This window comes from Bactrocera oleae, chromosome 6 (genome assembly GCF_042242935.1).
Source record: "Bactrocera oleae isolate idBacOlea1 chromosome 6, idBacOlea1, whole genome shotgun sequence".
Taxonomy (NCBI): domain Eukaryota; kingdom Metazoa; phylum Arthropoda; class Insecta; order Diptera; family Tephritidae; genus Bactrocera; species Bactrocera oleae.
This window is the reverse complement of record NC_091540.1, coordinates 21,331,520-21,353,030: the sequence shown is the minus strand read 5'-3', so window position 1 is coordinate 21,353,030 and position 21,511 is coordinate 21,331,520. Positions and strand designations below refer to the sequence as shown.

General features: G+C 34.2%; 1 protein-coding gene, 1 long non-coding RNA gene and 1 pseudogene across 2 annotated transcripts in view; 1 reads left to right on the top strand and 2 right to left on the bottom strand.

Moving 5' to 3' along the window:
- The window catches only part of Dscam4 (Down syndrome cell adhesion molecule 4), an 89,299-nt gene extending 68,331 nt beyond the window's left edge, over positions 1-20,968 (bottom strand). Inside the window, exons 1-5 of the mRNA XM_014237663.3 lie at positions 20,660-20,968; positions 7,017-7,153; positions 4,989-5,110; positions 1,145-1,203; positions 965-1,041 (exon numbers count right to left, since the gene is read on the bottom strand). Coding sequence (XP_014093138.1) covers positions 965-1,041; positions 1,145-1,203; positions 4,989-5,110; positions 7,017-7,153; positions 20,660-20,711 — 447 coding nt within the window. The 5' untranslated portion in view covers positions 20,712-20,968. The remainder of the gene's footprint in view (positions 1-964; positions 1,042-1,144; positions 1,204-4,988; positions 5,111-7,016; positions 7,154-20,659) is intronic.
- LOC118680501 (uncharacterized) overlaps positions 2,713-21,511 on the top strand; it is a 43,650-nt gene continuing 24,851 nt past the window's right edge. The window contains exons 1-2 of the long non-coding RNA XR_004976036.2: positions 2,713-2,899; positions 5,545-5,686. This is a non-coding gene — a long non-coding RNA (uncharacterized lncRNA). The remainder of the gene's footprint in view (positions 2,900-5,544; positions 5,687-21,511) is intronic.
- On the bottom strand, positions 10,646-11,811 carry LOC138857725 (uncharacterized; annotated as a pseudogene).

The following is a 21,511-nucleotide window of genomic DNA, read 5'->3' as shown; positions in this document are numbered from 1 at the left end:
GGGCTTTCTAGAAAGAAGTGGCCATTGACATGATAAAGCCACATATTGTAAAAATGCAATCCATTCAAACTTTACCAAAACATACAAGTATAAGCGATTCAATGGAATGCAGTGCACCAGGTTTTGATTCACCAAACCAGCCTAAAGAAAACGGCTTTTGTGATTTCAGCCCCAGCAGGAAAAATAGACGCACAAAAAAATGCGATTTATGTATGTATGTGGGAAATTACTCTGTACTGAACATTCAAAGCATACATGTCCTACTTGTTGCAACAAAAAAATTAATGAAGATTTCTCAGAAGAATGATATATAGACATTTATATACTTTTTATTATTAATTATTATTAATTATTATTATTATAATAATTTTTTGTATGATCTCTATAACAAATGTGAAATTTTTTCATATGTTTTATACAACTGAATTACCTTTGTATTTTACTTTTATTTCTGCCAAATAATAAACATTTTTAAAGTATAAGACTCAGTAATGGTAATTAGTTCAAATTTAAACATATAACACTTTATCTATATAAAAATAACTGAATATTTTTAGCACGTGAGCAAAATGCTCATGGGTCAAGAATCCGGCGAATCGAACTCAAAACAGGAATTTGCTAAGAAGATTAGCTCACTTGGCTTATGCACATAAATCAGAAAAAGCGCACGGGCTGGGTCCCGCAAGCAAATGATCTCCAATTTCCATCTCACAAAAGAAGGGGGATACAAGTAACTTTAGCAGAAAGAGATTAGCACGGGTCTAAAGCGGAGACCGATGAAGTTTTCCCTGTTCAAAAAGGAAGTAAGCACTTAGGACACAAAGTCACAACTTCAACAACAAGCTCACGAAAAGATATAGACAGTAAAAGATGAGACTTAAAATTAATTCGCCAAAATTTAAGAACTGCACTTATTGTTGTATTACTGCACTATGTTACGTCCAGTTAGTTTTATTTTACTCACCTGGCACTTTAATACAGCCGTGTTGCCAGTCATCACATATTCATCATGAACTTGCACTGTATATTTTTGGTTGACAACTTTGAGAAATAAAAAAGCAAAAAGCGTAAATTATTACATAATTGAAAGGAAAGAAAATAATTGCCCATATACATTTCTATATTTATGTTAAAGTAAATTTACCTCCACGCACATGCACCTCCCTGCTCAGTATCGTGCCGACAAGATTTCGTAATTTACATCTAATATAAGTAAAATAAAAGAAACTTAGTTAGAATCTTATTTGACTAGCACTTAAACTCTAATGGTGAAAGTGATAGAATATAATAAAATGTAACGTTTTAAAGAATTTTTTAAACTAAATCAATAGGAATAAACTCGGACGTGTCAATATTATGATGTTATAAAAGCAACCAAGATATAAATAAAGATATTCATAAACATGTACATAAGAATGATTGCTAAATTACACATAAGATGTGACTTATACTCTCGCAACACAATGCACGGAGTCTAACCAGGGAATGTTAATGAAACGAAAAGGTATAGACGTCAAATCAATTTTTTCAGTACTAACTGTAGTTTTAAGGAGAGGAAACTTAAGGACAAAATACACCACTAGGCGAATAAGAACTGGAAACAAAAGATTAATTAGAATTAAAGAGTGTTACTACATGAATTTTCCATGCGCATGTCTATTTAGATTTTCTTCAAAAACATCCCTGATATAAAAAAAAAAACTTCATATTTTATTTTCGCAAATATTCCTTTAAGCAAAGTCCCAAAATGTATAGTACAATAATATAATTCAATTTTCAACACATTTGTAAATGTCGTGTTAACAATAGCTTTCTTCGATTCTCCATTTCTCTGCTCGCTATGACGGCTTTTACGCACAGACTCTTTTGACCCTCGTTTTCGGCAAATTCTCTTTTGGTGTCGCTCTGTGCATTCACACGAGCAAAAAGAGTCCAGCAACTCGATTCTAGTTTTTCTGCATTACTTTTCACAAAATTTTCGTAAATATTTGTGCGGTTCGACTGCGCAACACTTAGAGCGTGTTGCATATTTCATTTGTATGTTGAGATGATGGTCACACATTTTGCTTGCAATGAATTACCATGAATATGGTAGAACAATATGCATAATACCTACCCGCTTAATAGTTTCAAAGAAATAATTAAGACGGGAATTCCCTTATCCACCAGAATGTATTGAATATCCGCTACTAATATTTTCAAGGCCAAATTTATAACAGGAATTTCCTAATCTTTAAGTATTAAAAATTCATAATTTCTTTACTCCGTATTAAAAATTCATCATATTCTTTACTCCATAATCTATATCTTAATTTTCTCCTTATTTACAATTTTTCAAAATATTTCTATTATTCTATGCATACATATTTGCATATTACATACAAAACAAAGATAACAGAATTCAAATTCGAACCGAGCGCTCTTGCAACCGTTCAAAGAATTTGAAAGTGAAAAGGAATGATGAAAAGGGTAGCAGCGAGCTGTTACGAACAAGAACACAAAGCGTGCCACGAGTGGCACGGTCCCTTCGTCTTTCCTCGTCGTCCCCTCGCCACAATAAACCGGTTTGGGTTACAAAAGAGTCTGTGTGTAAAAGCCGTCTATCTTTGCGTGCTGCACATTTATATACAAAAGTGACAAAAAAGTTATCGAATTCAATTGGTATAAGAGAGTATGCTAACTAATGCTACCAAGTTTTATTAAACACTTGTTAGGCCAGGTTTACCATTGTGAATGGCTCATATTAGTTACTGTCAAAAATTAAAATAAAAACATTTTATGTATTGATTTTTAGAACTTAAATCTTTTTTGTCGCGTTAAAGAAATTATAGCAACGCAATTGGGACAGAGAACGTTGTAACGATTACAACGCAACCGCTCCCAGTTGGTTTGAACAATTGTGAGTTTATTCTAATCCTAGACATGTAATATCTGAATACTAAAGATTCACAATAATACAATAACTAAAGCTCCAGCGTTCCCATCTTCAAGGTGGCATAAGTAATAACGCTAAGAGATCAAGCTGAATGAGATCACAAACATTTACGTTTGAATTCTTTAATGCTTCAATCATAATTTTTTATTTTGATTTATTACTATAAACCATCTCTCATATTGCATACTTACTTTGATAGAATTTTATCCTTACTTTAATAAACTTTTATTCATATGAACAGAAGTATGATATGCACAACATACATATGTAAATTCATAAATACATATGCATATATATGCTAATGCTTGTTTCTCCTTGACAAACAATGACTGATTGCCTTTTTATCTGACTTAAATCCGCTTATACTACTCTAATCAAAAAGTAAGGAGAATTAGTTTATGAAATGTAAATTCTTTGTTTATTCTTCCAATTAAGTTGACAATTTTACTTAAAAATTATAAAATATAAATTACTACACCAAATATTATCTACCAAATTTGGTTGAAATCGGTCGGGGAAGTCCCGAGATATGGATTTTTACCTATAAGTGTGCGGGGCCACGCTCATCGTCCGAATTTGACACCGAATTCTATAAAGCCATCTTGTACAACCTTGATTGTAAAATATTATGTCGGTATCGTATTTATTTATAGATTTATCGCACTTTTAGTAGTTTTTAACACAACCGTTATATTGTAAATGGGTGGCGTTATAATTCGAATTCACCCATTTTCACACTGTCATAAAGGGTCAAACGATTTGTTCTGTAGTAACACGTCACAAGAGTATAAAAATATAAATAGCTACAACACAGTCGCAGGTTAATATGTATATACAAATTCAATTTGTAAGGAGATCACAGTAGAGAGGGCCAACTGTGGTTTCAAAATTCGTAGAAAGTGGTCGTGGCCCCGTATTCAGAATATATAAGATACATACTTATCTCATTAACTACTAAACCTATATTAACCAAACTTAATGGAGACACTTATTTAAAGCATTTGTTGTTAACCTATGACTATGTGTTACACTTTGTATCATAGAGTTGTATAGATGGCTCTTATGTATGTATATCAAAAACTAGTACGAGTAAAATATTGATAACTCTCTGACGAAAAGCGTCAAAAGCATTAAATTCAATTGTAAAGGTAGTATAGCAAGTTTGCGTGTAACACCGTATATTTTTGGGGATATCGCGTACCTCAGCAACTACATACTTAACCAATTTGAACCAATATCGGTATATAACATTATGTTGGGTACAGTTTGAATATGAAGAAATGCATAACCTTTGTAATTATTGTAATATTACACTTAAGTAAATATGTCACAGAGTCAAATCACAACTCATTAATATTAATTTCCGGCGCAGTACCACATTCCCCTTTACATGTTACCTCACCACAATATGAGTGTCCTTATTGGTAGCTGTGTTCAACTTCAGATGATGGTCCTGCGTATTTAGTTACCAAATCCATCTACATGTCCACAGCAGTTGCATTATTCGACTAATAGAGTGATGGGTCATATTACTCAATATTCTGTTTTTGCATCGTTTGAAATGGGGTGCCTTATTTGCCCTTGCTTTCCGCTAATATACCAATCTAATAGCGTATTGAATTTCATAACGGAAAATAATTTGGCTTAATATTCAAACCTTATTTTTAATTCTTCAGATTGCTACAACTACTGCTGTTAATTTTTTTGCATTAGTTTCCCGTTTCCGTGATTTTCAGTTTAATGTATACTAACATAAATTCCGTTTGCTTCAATTTAAACAATTTTAAGTAGAAGTCAATGTATACGTACATGTAACATATTATATTAATTTTAATTTTGTTACACAAATTATTTTACCGAATATTCCTTTTCTTTACTTTTTGTTCTTTTCTATTTATATCTTTACTTTTTGGTTTTTTTGTGCGGGTACCATCCCAATTTTCACACACCTTCTCTTCCTAATAGCAATAAGCTAGATAGTAAGTAGTTCATAAACAAACTTAGTCCTAGGTGAACCAACATATTCCACACTGTGCAAAGTACTAGTACTTACCTGTAAACTGTAGCATGTACTTCATGCCTGTACTTTTCTGCTGAAAAAGGATAAAACATGAGGCTACCATTGGAGAGCGTAAAGACCATGTCCTGTTGGGGAGGTATTGGAGTCCATTCCACCTAAAAACATAAATACGTTTTATAATGTTATTCATAAATACGGGGTTTTTGTTCTATAAAACATTATATATTTAAACAATTTCGGTTAAGGCACTTAAAGAAAAAGTTTTGGAAAAAACTATGTTCTTGTTTTGAATGCCTCTACTTACCTAAGCGGACCTGCAATATTCGCGCCTGCAATATTACAGGTAAACAGGTTGCTGTTGAAGGGAGAAGAACAAGAGCTCGTGGAGAGGTTGCGTGTTCACATATTGGGGCGCTCCGACTTCGGCAATCGGTTCCTATAGAATAACCTGAACATCCTATTTAATAACCGCGTGTGTACGGAGGAGAGGTCAGAGAACTTAAGACGAAAAACAACAATTTAGTCTTTCTAGCGAGAGACACAGAGCTTTTAAAGTTAAGCAATAATTTTGATGTCTTTTGCATTTCAGAGTTTCTAAAGCAGGACCTGATCGCAGATTGGACCTTCCTTTCCTTGTGGCGGTCTTTTTCCCAGGAGAGACATCCTTGGTGCCCTCCGTATTGAAAACGCGCAGCACACAGTATGAGGCAGCTCGGATTGCAACATAAACGGTGAGTCTCATTTTGAATTCATTATTAGTATTAATATAGAAATGTAGTTGAAGAGTGCGAACCCACGTTCGTGACCAGTACTCAACAGGAAGCCCTTGACATCACTATATGTAATAAGCTTGTAATTGAACTGATATTTCAATGAAGGGTCTTATCAGAGCCCTCAATGTCCCATCTCGGAATCATTTATGACGGGTTCCATCCGCCGATACGCATCCCCGAGTACAACAAACTGGGATGTTTTTTTTAAGGATAATTAAATTCTAAATATGTGTAAGGTGGATCCGCTAAGTAGAAATTGGGGATCGATTCGTGGGATGGAGAGCAGGTTTTTCTGCGACAAAGTAGTGTATTATCGATGCGTATCACAGCAGCTGTTCGATAAACACAACCACCAAAGGTGGTTACTGGTGGTCCAGAAAACTCTCCGAACTTAGGAAATCGGTTAGTAAATTTTTTAACAAAGTTAAGTAAAAAGAATTGGGCAATTGCAAGGAACTTTCTAATTGCTGAGTCGATTAAGTGGGCACTGGCTTTCTTCAGGAAAGGCAAATCTCCGGGGGCGGACGGCATCTTTCCAACACTTTTACAACAGGGAGGGATTATCGTACTGGCTCACCGAATCATGGAGGACTACAAGAGTAATATTCATACTGAAAAAAAAAGGATTGACTATTCACTGAAAAAATTTTTTAGGCCGAGAATACGGTCTCGCCCTCCAAATGGTTTAATGTACCTAACTTCCAAATCGTGTAAGCTAAATCAATCAAACTGAGAAGAACAGTTTTCCAGTCCTTTAACAGCTCTTCATACATTGTGAAAATGATAAATTCAGATAATAACCACGCCCACTCCCCGTATAACTTTTTAAGTTCTCAGATGTGAAGCTCAGTGCCTATGGCTGACTTTTTCTCGAAAATACTGATCAATCAGTGAGCTCTCTTAATGAAGGTCAGAGAGCACCGTTTTCTGTAAATAATATGTCGTGTTGTCAGAAATTGGAAACATCGGTTCCATATGTACTTTCAAACATAGAGCATATTTTCCTAGTAGTGGTATGTCGTAATGCCAATAATGGATTCAATTGGGTAAATACTTTCCCTAGCTCAATTCCCGATCTAACGATTTCCGACTTTCTAGTTGGCTTTAAACCATTTATGTTAGTTGATTTTTTTTTCTCATGTACCTAAGATATTTAATTTAGCCTCTTTGGCTGAGTTTTTTTTTTATCACATGTATTTATTTATTCATTCAAATACATATAATTCAACTTGGCCTGTTGCAAGGAACTCATTGCCATCTAAAAACGAATTCTTGAATCAATTCTTACCTCTGGTGGAGGGCTTCCATGTCCAGAGCATTCTATTAAGCCGCCTGTATTATTTGAAAATTCAATGCGATGCAGTGGCTCGTGTAGAAATATCGGTCCTTGCAAATCTAGTCCATTTGCAATTAAGCTAAAATCAGCTGTAGAAAATGAAAATGATATATATTTTAATTAAAATTTCTAAACGTAAGCTCTTGTATATATGTACATATTTTTTATCATAATTAGATGCTGAACACACATATATTATATGTATGTATATTTGGGAAAATTATAGAACATCTGTTAAACTATTAAAGAATAAGGGTTTCAACTACCTTATAGCAAAACCTCGAAAGTGCAATTCTAACTTGTAATAACAAATAGATGAAATTAATCTAAAAATTTGAGGAAAAAACGTTAACTTCGGTTGCTCCGAACTATAATATCCGTCACAAATACAAAGATTCCTTAGTAGAACTTGATTCCGATCTAATTTCGTGAAGATACTTCAAATTTGTGAAGAAATTACGTCAAATAAAAAAGTTCCCCATACAAGCACTAGATTCCGATAGTTAAGTTTGTAAGACAGCTTTATGCTATAGTGGGCCGATATTGGCCTTTCCGACGAATGGGAAGCTTCTTAGTGAGAAGGGGACATGTGCAAAATTAAGATCGATAGCTTAAAAACTGGGGACTAATTCGCGGGACTCTATAGCTCTATAGGCCAGAAATAAAGAAATTTCGTTTAAGCCACGCTCGAAAAATTAAGGCTGACTTCGTAAACGTTTATGTGAACAAAGTATAATGTGACAGAGAAATTCGCGCATCACGAATAAAGTTGATGCTTTTTGACATTTTCATATGCAACCATGGCGAAGTCGAATTGATAAGCTTCTTATTAATTTATACTAAATTTGCATTAAATTCTGAGATTGGGGGAAAAGTCTTCTTATGATGGCAAGAATATAATAAAAGGGGAGAAATTATTTATAATTGAACTATTTGGTTTTATTTTTATTATTTTTATCTCTACACGCTTGGAAAAACAAAACAGCTTGCGTACCGATGATGTACATATAAATACTGCAGTCATACTGTATTGATACTTTGCAGTAGTACGTTTTCGTCAGCCTAATTAAACAATTAAATTTAATTGTAATGAATACTCATAAATTTAGCTAAAGTTATTAATAAATCGCTGCAAAAAAAAGGTGTTTCTCCCGAAAAATGTGCATCTTTGGCACATAATACAATTTTTTAGTACACGTTATTATTGTGTTCTATTGTTGAGACAAGAAAATACCCAAGAAGTTTTCTCACGAGAGTCGAACTTTATCATATTTGAACCGTAATGACAAGATTATTTTAACTTATGTTAATGAAGTAAGACGTCTTCCAAAATAGTTGGTGAATTTACATTTAATCGTATAGAGAAATTAGAAATATTCCGCTTAGAGTTAACGAAACCATAAAATTTGGGATTAGATTCGTTACTTGTTTACCTTATTTTTTTAATTATTGCAACCTTATTTTCTTTAGTTCCGAATATCAACGCAATGCTAAATATTTTGAATATGTTAGTTTTCTTTAAGTTTAACAGCATGACTTTTTCTATTTTTATACCATAAACAGGGTATATTAAGTTTGTCACGAAGTTTGTAACACCCAGAAGGAAACGTCAGAGTTCGTATAAAGTATATCTAATATATAAAATTCTGGTGTCACGGTGTTTGTTGCCAAACTCCTCCGAAACGGCTGGACCGATTTTGGTGAAATTTGGTGTGCTTATCGGGTAGGCCTGAGAATCTGACAACATCTATTTTTCATACCCCTAAATGTTAAGGGTGGTCCACCCCAAATATTACTTTTTTATTTTTTTACCACTCAAAATTTTTATACTTTATATGTACATCGGGAAATATAATATATGGTCGATGAGAGTATTTTGTGAGTTGATGATTGTGCAGAAATCCATCGGTAATTTTATGCTCTAGTCTTTCCACGTATAGACACTTTTCCATTGCCAATATCTAAAAGTTGTTTTGAGAAAGTTTCGGCAGAGGGATCTTGGAGCATATGAACGCGCTCAGTTTTACTTTTTTAACATTATGCCGCAGCCACAATGATTTTAGCAAGCGATTTCATCATCGTATGTTGAACGTGGAATAACGGGAAGTGTCCGTCTGAAATCACCTGAAAGGAGTAACAGAGTGTCGCCAAACAGTTTGCCGTTGTTTTTTAAATTAGGCAATATCCTATCCAACGCCTCAAGCGAATGTTTGTAAATCTACTACCATCTAATAAAGTTGCTGCAATGCCAGATGATGCAACGGCCAATGCGATGCCATTTTTTGGTCGTATCTCAGCAAAAATAACGAAATAAGAAATGATTTGCCAGTTCCACCTGGTGCGTCCAAAAAAAGTCGCTGCCAATTCGGCAGTATATATGTATATACTGTAGTTCACGATTTATATCTATGTTGTTTAAATCAGATGCATTTCGATTTGCTTAACTTACACCGAAATGACTGATTGGTATATTTGCAATGACAATTCAATGATCATCAATACTTGTAGTATTCAATGCTTCATTGTACATTGCGTCACTGAATGACATCGCTAGATCGTTGCACCTTGTACGATGTCGCTACTATATATCATCACTCATCGAATCTTTGTGATTATTCTACAACATTTGCGATCGGGTTGGGGAACTTGTCGTTAGTACTATAGCAAATGATAAAAAAGAAGAGAACACAAGAACCCCGTGCAGTTTAATGCTACTTCAGCAAGCTCCCAATGATTTTCATCTTCAAGCCTAGTGCAAGGCATGCATATTGGTAGGTTGGATATTGATGTCCCTTTACATTACTTATTTATAAGGTTTTTGGTTGGAGCTGTTTCGATCGTAAAAAATACATATTGGCTGTATTCGAGATGCACAGCTAAATTGATAACAGTTCATGAATTGGGAAGCAGAAGATACGCCAGGCAACTTCATTTTAGCTAATATACCAGCTAATTTTGTAATTTGTTATTTCATAATTTTCATTTATTTGAGGAGCATTTGCATTAGAATTTTCAATTCTATATACAGCCATATCATTTCCTTTATTCACATACTTGATATATATTTAATGCTCTTCACCGAACTCAACATTAATATGCGCATTGAATGCTTTACTCAGTGGAGGTGAATATGATACCACCCATTGATTGTCAATGTTAATGTCCGCATTATTGATATTTTTAATGATAGACTGACCGCCATTATCGGTATTTCTTTGACGATATATTGAATATCCGTCAACATGTGTGACTGTATCGTGAGTGAAATCACTAGGGAAACGCTTTGTAAACTTTCCGTCTACCATTCAAGGCGATGAACGATTCAGAGCTCCGCATGTTTGTAGTAACAATATTAAACAATAATTGATGAGTAAACGGGTCTGGAATTTCTGCAGAAATTAAACTATCAATGTCTTCAGCATGAACTTTGTCAATGAACCAAATTAAAATGTGAGCATGAGCTAATCTTCGCTTTTGCCGCTCAACCGAATACATCCAACATCGTGTACCACCAAACACATGTAATTTTGTAATAAATGTAATGTAGTAAAAAAATTAATTTTTGTTAAAAACACGTGCTATAATGTCATTACGATGTGTTGCATTTTGTCCTGGTAATAGCAATGACGTAATTTCAGATAATTTTGAATTACATGTAAAAGTAATAAAAAAACAGGTCGTCCATATTCACATACAAAAGTCATAGCATCCTGTATATATTCCTGCATGAGACGCGGTAGGTAGAATGACAGAGTTACCCATTTGGGCAGTATTAGCGTTGTTCGCAATAGTATCTCGCAGATGAATGTATTTTTCCGCACGCAGCTTCTGTTGGTTACGTCGAAAGTATCGTTGTCGTTCACTCTCTATCTTCACATGCGTGTCCACCATGAATTGTTGACAAAGCTCACGACATCGTAAAATGATGTTGTCTTGACCGCGTCTAATCATCAAACGATACGCATAATAATCTTTCGAGCTAATGTTCTTGTTTATTTCGGACCTGTAATGATATATATTTCAATTAATTGACAATTTATTCTTTAATAATAAATTTATTATTTTCCAAATAATGAATGAATTACCTGTTACGGGATCCCGTTGTTTAATGTTTATGCATTAACCGTTTTGTCCCTTCCAGAAAATTAGCGGATATTGAAGAGCGTCATATGAATGGTGGATATCAGCAATTAACTTAGGCTTATTATCTCTCCCTCGAATCACGATTTGCCGCGTAACACTACGGCCTCCAACCACGACTCCAACAACAGGTGCGTTGAACCTACATACATATATGCTCTCCAGCTGGTCTTCTATCAGGATTAATTACAATAGCGTGATTGCCACTTTGTGGCTTGGGGATTTGCGATGTCAATAATTTAAACAAACCATGGTGCTCATTTAACAGAGCGTCCAGCTCGCCGATTGGCGAGTGCGCATTCGAAATCCTCGCCACCCATTAAATAGATTTCTAAAAATGTATGAGATTCGTTTGGCATTGGCAGCAATGAACCCACTTTGTGACAAACTTGACCTTTGATTTTGAAAGTAGAATTAAATTGATGACGGCTCGCAGCAATATTTTGAACAATTTCTATTGCTCCGAACGATGTCATTTGGAAATATGAATTGAATGCACGAATTGACTTTAGGAACAGACTAGAAGCTGGATCTGTACCGATAAGTACGCCGTTCAATTCAAGTGGTGTTTCATTTCTATTATTTATACTTTTCCTGATGAGCAACACACCCCATTTTAAAAGTTAAGAAACCGAAAATGCATTCGTTGTTCAAAGTACTAATTAACACTTTGGAATGAGCACAATATTTAACATCAGGCATCTATGTCTGTTGACTATGTTCTCTTCGTTAATTTCTTACACTTTATGCCTCTCGTGATTGTGATTAACGTAACTGCGCCATGCTCACACGAACATTTTCATTTTCTTGGTGGATTTGTTTGCCAGATCTTTGTGATCTTCCATCTTGCATGTTTCTTGATTTGTTTGTTCGACGACTAGAGTTGGCTCCTTTGCGTCTTCTTGGCATAGCCGACTGTAGATAAAAAAATATGAATAAATCATAAGTTGCCGGGAGTTGGTAATTTGCGCGCCTGCTGCCTTTCATGAATGTGGTAGCCGTTGCTCGGGCTCTCTCTCCGGATTCGAACCCTGATTTACCGTTACCCGTTACAACTATGGTAGGCGCAGAACCTACCATCGATTATTATTATTATTAATTTAACTTGCTTTTTACAATAATAAAACACGTAAACGTTTTTGTATTATTTAAAAACTAAAACTATCATTACTACTAACATCAACCGTTGTTATTGGAGTTCAAAACACGTGCTGATGACAAAAGTGTCGTTATTAACTGAATGAATTCAATATGAGAAAATATTAACTTTCAATTATATAGTCCAAAAACAACAGTTTGTCAAAAGTGTTTTAATTTTATTTACACATGTAATGTCAAAATCAGCTTTTAGTTTATGATTCAAAAATTTATTAACTATTTCAACCAATGAAAATGTGTTTTTTGAGTGATATCTGTATACGAATAGATTGTAAATCATACAAAATCATCAAAATGTATCATCAGACAATCATAAGAAAATCAAATATTTATATAATATAACAAAATTTAAAATATGTATTATATATTTGTTACTTTAATAAATAATAATTTATTAGCTTAACATGCTTTATTAATCGTCTACAGCTCTCTTTAGAATTGCATCTCCCACACACTTATAGTGTCAGCTTTTTTTAAAAATATTTCTGAAACATTACGTACAGTGAATCAATTAAGTTTAGGTACAAAGGCATTTTCTCTGACAAACCTCTAGTTTCTTTATTTCAATTATTACGAAGTAAATTTTTTTGATTGGTAATTCAAGTAGTGAACATATTTTAATGCATTTAATTCAAAATCAGTAACTTTTTTTTATAAACACAAAAAAAAAATATAATAACAAAAACTTTAATACTATTAATTTCACGTTCACGTTCAAAAAAGTTTTGCTACAAAAACGAAAGCGATTGACGAAAGCGAATGATTGATACAGAAAACATATGATATGAACGATGCATGCTTTTTACTAGCACATTAGTGTCAGACTTTGTAATTTTGGTCCATTTAGTCCTTGGACGAAATATTGTGTTTTCGAATTTTTTTTTTGTAACAAATCCCATATGTGCTCTATGGGATTAATGTCGGAGGATTATGGTGGTGTTTGGAGTTGCTAGCAATTATATAAAAGCCATTCGCGGGCTAGATACGACGTGTGTTTTGGGCCGTTATCTTGTTGAAAAAGAAATCGGCTGCTATCGAGACCCAGTTTTTGCACGCTTGTACGCAAGTTTTTCTTCAGAATGTTCAGATATGTATACTTGTATTTGTCCATTTTTTCTGTAATAAACTTCAAATTACCCACGCCAGATGCAGCCATACACCCCCAAATCATGATGTTTCCCCTAACATGTTTGACGGTAGGTATCATTTTCTTGCATCTCTGCATTGGCACGCCTCCACACTTGTATTACTCCGTCCGACCCAATAATGTTGAATTTTGATTCGTCGGTATCATCACCATGAATAAATTGATACTAATTTGCACAAAGCCTTTAACACTTATTTCCGAATAAAGCAAGGAAAATGTGATGAAAAAAGTTTACAAATTTAAAATTTATTAAAATAATTAATACAAGTTAACGATGACGGCGGACGATCGAAAAGTTGCACACAGGAGCTTTCGTATCAAAAATGTTGACTTGGCGCTCAGGCCTGTGGACGAAACGAATGATATATAGCGATTATATATTATATTTCTCCCAAAACGAATCTGGCTTATCATGGTACTCTTTAGCAAATTTTAACCGTTTGTTTAACTGCAGCTATGGTAACGCGTTCTTCGTAGGGCGTCAAAGCTTTAGGACTGCCCGACCTGAGTTTTATATTTAGATCTCCGTTATTTGTATACGATTTTATTATATTATAAACACTTGAATGGCGTTTTCCTACTATGTTTGTATTATGTATGGTAAAGTTTTATTTTCTAAATATAATTTTAATTTAAATTTTCTTGTGTGTGGTAAAGTTTTATTTGCTAAATATAATTTTAATTTAAATTTTCTTACTTCGAGCGAAATTTGTAAACCGCGGCCCATTTTTTTTACTTCAGCTACTAATTAAACTAAGCTTTAACACTTTAACGCTTTTACACTTGATTATGTGTAGTTCTCTGTCCGGCTTACACAAATTATTAAAAAAAGTGAGGTGTACCTAAACTTTTTTGAGTACTTTTTGGCTGCTTTTTTAATTCACAGCGTCTAAGTGGCGCCACAAGATAGATAAAGGCAAACCAATCATTCAGTAACGATAAGCATAATGCTGTTCTAAGAATGTACTTAACGGTTTTATTTTAACTTTTGTTGAAATTAGTTTGAACGAGTTTTAGTACGAATTGTTACTGTACCTAAACTTAATTGATTCACTGGTATATGGCAAAACAACGTTTGCCGAGTCAGCTAGTATACATAAGTATATACAATACCATAACTATATGTGCACTGTGCATTGTACAAAATCGGATGACAATCACGTCTACTTAACATATAACAAACTTTTTAATTCCATCTGATTCTTTCACATTACAGTATTTAAATCAGACATCAAAGAAGTTATCAGAATACAACTTTTCACAAATAGTGTTCCCAGTTATTTCATCTTACGCCCAAGAATTGTCGCAATCGGACTATAACTTTTCAAGGACCAAATATGTGTATATGGCTAATGTTATACCGAAAATATCGGTCAATCTCTGAGGTCTAGTATTGAAATTCGGGGAAAATATTTTTGTGATGACAGCATGCCCTTGTGCCAGAAATGGATAAAATTGGGTCAATAATTCCCTTAGCCCGCATATACCTAATATAATTATTTTCTATCAGCCAATATGTAAGTAATCTTATTGAAATTCTCAAACAATCTCTATCTAAAAATCAGGGATTATATATGGATTTTCAAACAACCGCTTGACTTTATCCCTTATAGATTGATCAATCTGTAAGATTTCTTGGTCAAATTCAGAGAGTATCTTTTTCTGGTAATGATATATCATAATACCAAATTTGTATAAGATTGGATCAAAATACTTCCTAGCCTCCATATACTTATACATATAAGAAAATTGATAAGAATCATATAAATATGTTAAACTTCCGGTTGCCTTTATACCGTATATATCGATCACTGATATTAGTTTAATGAGAGCTAGTGCAAGTTTTCACCCAATTTTATCCTGCTCCTATGAATCCATCTTGTGTCATCCTGGATGTAAAATTTATTGTCTCTGACCCAATTAGTAAAGATTTATCGCACTTTTAGTAGTTTTTAACAAAACCTTTATATGGGGAGTAGGCGTGGTTAGCATCCAATTTCACCTACTTTCACGCTGGCCCAAGAGATGTCGAAATGATTTGTCCTGAATAGTTTGGGAGATATATACTTTAAACCTATAAGATGCGGGGCCATGCCCACTTTTTAAAAATCACAGATGCCCCTAAGTTATAGCATGCGCAGACATTCGAACGTACAGACAGTCACTATTATTTCGCAACATCGTGCTACAGAGTATAATAGTTTTGTTCACCTAACGGTTGTTGGTTAGGGTTATATTCTATATGTATATAAATGATCAGGATGACGAGACGGGTGTCTGTCTGTCCGCCCGTCCGTGCAAGCTGTAACTTGAGTAAAAATTAAGATATCTTGACAAAACTCGGTACACATGTTCCTTGGCACCATAGGAATCGGCAATGTAGCTGTGCGCAATCGGACGACTGTCACGCCCACAAAACTCCAATAATCGAAAACCTATATATAGTGATTCCAAACTATTTAAGCAATATTACCATATTTGTACAGAACAAATATTTTAAACATCTCTTACGACAGTGCGCAATAGGTGAAACCGGATGATAAGTCTGCCAACTCCCCACATAACAGTTTTGTTAAAAACTACTAAAAGTGCGATAAATCAATAACTAACTAACACAACTATAAATTCTATCTGACTCTTTCACTTTCCAGTATACAAATGAAACACCAATAAATATATCGTAATAAAACCTTGCACAAATAACGTAAAATTTGTTAAAATCGGGTCCCTCATATCGAAGCTGTGGATTACAGTGCTAATAGCTGACTTTTAACAGAAAATACCGATCAATATGCTATTGTTGTGTATTCTTTCAAATTTAGACTAACTTACATTCTCTTTTTTTATAACGCTTATGCTTCGAACACTGTCATTACGATAATGCCCTATCGCACCGATTCGTAACAGTCCCACCGAAAACCCGTTTTCAAATGGGCAGAATACAGATCTTTTACACTGGTCTGTGCAAAATATTTGTCGCAATACGAATTGTCACAGAACGCACGAAATTATCACCATTAGGACAAAGTTCTTACATTTAACTAACTGGCCTAATCGCACTCGCTCCGATTCTCTTCACCACTAAGAATAAGAATACACCGCGATCAAAATATTTGCAAAAGTCTTTACATTGAGCACCACTTGCACTATACCCGGTTTCCAATATTGTGAATCAGCAAGTGGTAAAGCAAATTTGACTGAGGTTGGTTTCAACGCATAATCAGTATTCGGTAACATTGGCTGCCAATTATTATTTTTTGGTCGAACCCAAAAATTTTCTTCAATGAATCCATTTGATTGTAACCACGGTCATATCTTCAGGACTGCACGTCGACTAACTCCAAATTTTTTCCTTCTATACCTTGTATTTCTTGCACAATGGTAGTAAAATCGGAAACTGATATTTCTCAACGAGACTGGCAGCAATAAAGTTTGGTTGTGCCCCAGAGTCTAGTAGCGCTTGAACTGGATCGAAAATACTATTTGCTTCTAGTCTTATAGATAGAGTTGGTAACAAGGCAGGCCTCTAATATAAATTGAAAATAAAAGTATTGGAATATTTTACATTAGAATTTATTTATTTTTCAGTTTCATTTTTATGATCCTTCTTTATACCGTTTAGCGATTTACGTTTTTTTAATAATTGTTCTTGATTGTCTAACATATTCATTTGAATGTCGACTTTTTTAATTTCTCCATTTATAGTAACAAGGTCCTCCGCAATATTTGATTGCATAGAATATTACAGAAAATATTTGCATGCGACCAAAATATCTAAGGTATGTACAGGGCCGCCGAGAAAAAATCTGGGCCCAGGAGTCAAAAGATGGGAGCCCCTACCTATAGGAAAGTTTTTAGTGCTTTATAAATTTTATTAACTATCTTCCGACTAAACGAACGGTCACAACTTGAAACAAAAACGGGTAAAGGGCAAACGTTTTGCAAAGCGATGATGGAAGAGTCTTCCTAATTTTCGAGCATTGATGACATTCAATACGTTATATGGAGTAAGATAGGTTTCAAAAATTGCATCGTAAAGGTGTACAACTTATCAAATACATCAAGGAATAGTTTTTTGCAAAAATTTTTTTGCAGCTACGTTGAGTTTATCTTCTTTCATATCATGAAACTGCCACAGATGAGAAAATTCGTTTATGTCATTCACTGCGGCAAATCTTGTATTAATTCCACAGATAACGGTGTCAAGTATGACTTAGAAGGTGCTTTTTTTGAATTCAATTTCTTCTTTACTGTAAATTTCATCCACTCTTTCATTTAGTTATCAAAAATCAGGTAGGAGTAGACGACAATTTCCGCGGAATTGGAAAAATTGCGGTCGGTAAAATCGCGCGATTTTGTATTGATTGCCTTTTCACATTTTCCTACATTATTTATTTACTAGCAAACTACAGGATTTAGTAGCAAGGACTGTAATTTTTTTACGGTCCCGATTTTTCATTGATATTTCATACGAGTGTTGCTAAAGATTCTACGGATAAGATAACACCGCGACAGAAATTCAGTTTTTCAAAAAAGCGTTCAGAAAATTTCCAGCTGCTATTCGGCATAAGGGCCCTTCTTCACTGGCCCTTCTGAGTCACGAACATTTTCAGAAAGCTGTACAAACTTGTTTGTAAATTAAATATTTCAATTCACCTTATGGACAGGCTTCCTGTCCGAAGGGACCAATTCGTGGCAGATATAATTGTCTTACAAAGTCTTACGATATGATATTACACGATCTTGGTGGTGGTGAGAAGTGGCGCGGTCTTGTTGAAACCAAATGTCGCCGAAATCACTAGCTTAAATTTCAGACATCAAATAGTCAGTTATCATGGCGCGATAACGATCGCCATTGTCCACGCCAAATCGTTGTTTTTTCTGGATGAAATGGCAATTCTTGAATCTCTTCAGGTTGCTCCTTGTCCCAAATGCGGCAATTTTGCTTGTTTATATACCCATTTAGCCAGAAATGGGCCTCATTGCTGCACAAAATTTGGCTCGAAAACGTCGGATCTTCTTGGAATGTATGTTTGTTGTGTGTTGCAAATAGTACGCTCATTAGGCCGATTATGTTGACCGTAAGTTGAGCGAGGCGCACGAAATACATTCTTTAGAGAACGTGAAATTTCGTAATAAAGTTGAAAACGTAAAACTAAACGTTGTTCAAGCATAAGTCTTTTCATAATGTAATGCCAAACAATACTGAACAAAAATAACATGACAGCTCGACACGACTCACGCGTGATCTGTCAAAAAAAGGCTACTGAAAAAATACCTATACTTGGATAACCCGTTACTGTAGTTTAATACCGAAAATATGTAAAATTATTTTATACTACCTTTAATGATTTTCTTTATCCTAATAAACCACATACGGAATATGAATGGTCTGTGTGAGTTATACATATTTTTATATTGGTACTCGAGTATACCTGAGCCATGTCAAAGGTTAACGCAAAATGCCCACATTTTTCTCTGCCCCAAATATACCCTATGTAGTAATTTCCAAATTTCCACCTGACCTTAAACCGTTTTGGTGATATTTTAATGAAATTAAATGGATCAAGTTTCTTTTAAGCTTTGTTAGAACAACGAAAATCAATATATGTATGTAGTATATGGTAGTAATTGTGAAAATTCTAATTACACATACATGTATTTTCGGCATTAAACTATAGCATATTTTGCCAATGTATCCTACTTGTTTGCCAATATATGCGATATAAAGCCAACCAAAGGAATTATGGACCCGATACAACCCATTTTTAACATGCAGGCAAGTTATTATCAGAAAAGGATTATCTTCGAATTTCTATAACATATCTCACAGAATTACCGATATTTTCAATTAAATGTTTGCTGTAGGAACTGAGGTCCATATATTCAACGTATGATCATATCAGAATAGTTTTACCATAGTCCGATTTAGGCTATTTTAGGTAATAAGGTCGCACACCTCAAAAGCAATATTCGTGCAGAGTTTTATCCCGATACGTTGGGATTGATTTGCATACTGGAAAGTGAAAGAATCAGATGGAATTAAAAATGGTGTTATATGGGAAGTAGGCGTGGTTGTAGTGCGATTTCGCCCATTTTCGCACTGAAAAATAGGGATGTCAGGATAATACTATTTTCTAAATTTGGTCGATCTCAGTCTAGTAGTCCCTGAGATATGGATTTTAACCGGGCGGTGCCACACCCATCGTCCAATTTTGACCCCGACTTCTATAAAGTCTTCTTCTATCATCCTAGGTTTAAAATTTAATGTCTGTGGCGTATTTATTTGTTGAATTTTAGCGCTTTTAGTAGTTTTTAACAGAACGGCTGTGGGCGTGGACGCCCATATACGAAACTCGTCCTCAGTTTTTTTCCAAGGAACACGTGTACCAAGTTTCAAGAGGATAGCTCAATTTTTATTCAAGATACAGCTTGCCCAGACGGATATCTGGATTTCAACTCGTCACATCAACCGTTGAATTCAAATAGAGTTGGTCCAGACCTTGTTCTAAACCTAATACCCTCATATAATGAATTCCGATCCTCTGGTAGCCTTTTTTCGCAACAACTCTCATTAGCCTCTTCAACTGAGGTTATATCACATACATATATCATACATATCTCATTTCAGTATGATTTTAATAAGGTGTTCGCTGACGAGACGTAATATATAGTAATAACACTCACACTATGACCTTCAAAATAAGTTTATAAGATACCAAATTTGATTGTAATAAATTCATGATTTCGTCGAATTATGAATGTTGAATTCTTTCGCAACATGTTTTCATATAAGGTTTTGCCAGACATGAAAGTATTTCCCTGGATTTGATCACTGCAAGTTGCGAGAGTATAAAATGTTCGGTTACACCCGAACTTAGTCCTTCCTTACTGGTTTGATATTCTAGTCAACGCTACTGGCTGAGAGTCGAAACCCGTAATTCCACAAAAAAGTTTGACAACCTTTCAACCGAAAAATTGTTTAGGGCTGGAGTTGATATCGATAATACAGATAGGCCATAATCTTAATTTTCTGTAATTCAGTACAATAGTTCAGGCGTTCATATTATAAAATTATCCATGTTTATAAGCGATATATTTTATGAATAATATATTATGTATGCATTTGTAATTTGAATGTGACACTAACCTTTAATGGCATATACGATCAATATAGCCTTAAAAAGGCAATGTAACCCCATTTTTATGAAGAATTGACCTTTCCATTACATTTTTAACACATCTTGGTAAGTATTTCTGTGACAATACTGCTTAATGCCGCTTAACATGGTTCCATCTCCTTGCCATTGGTGTTCTGTGACCAAAAATTTTTATGTAAAATCAATTTTTTGTGTGAAGTTACTTATTTTTTGACATGTTCTATTTCAATTTTTTTAATGATGTGATGTACACTTCAATTGTATAATATTATTTTGTTATATACATTTTTTTATGAGTTTGTTTTTAAATAACTGTGTTTGACTTTACAGTGAACTGGTATCACCTTATATTTTAATGAATTGAGCCATATAACGATATAGAAATGTGTTGCTTAAACAACTTCACTTTGGGAGTGTTCGTTGAACATAACTGGGAAAGAACATATACATATATGTTGCTACTCAGTCAACAGATATATCTATATCAGTGTTGCCATTTTGGATCGATCGGACCAAAATTGGTAGTTTGGTTGGAAGGCAATATTTTTTATTAGATTTATTTACAATAAAAGTTAATATTAAGATTTGTTCGCTTAAAAAAGCATACTTTATTGCTTTATATTCATACTAATTAATGAAATTAAAAAATAAAAAAATGTGCTCAATGTGGGAAGATCTAGCGATAATTAAAACTGTGAAATCAAGATTGAAAGTGTCAAAAAGTTGATATTTGCTGGTATTTCTTTAACTTCATAAATCAAATGAAATAAAAAAAACTTTATGGACAAGTAATTACTTTAGTTTTGTTTTAAATAATTACACTGATAAGCACCGTTTTTGCC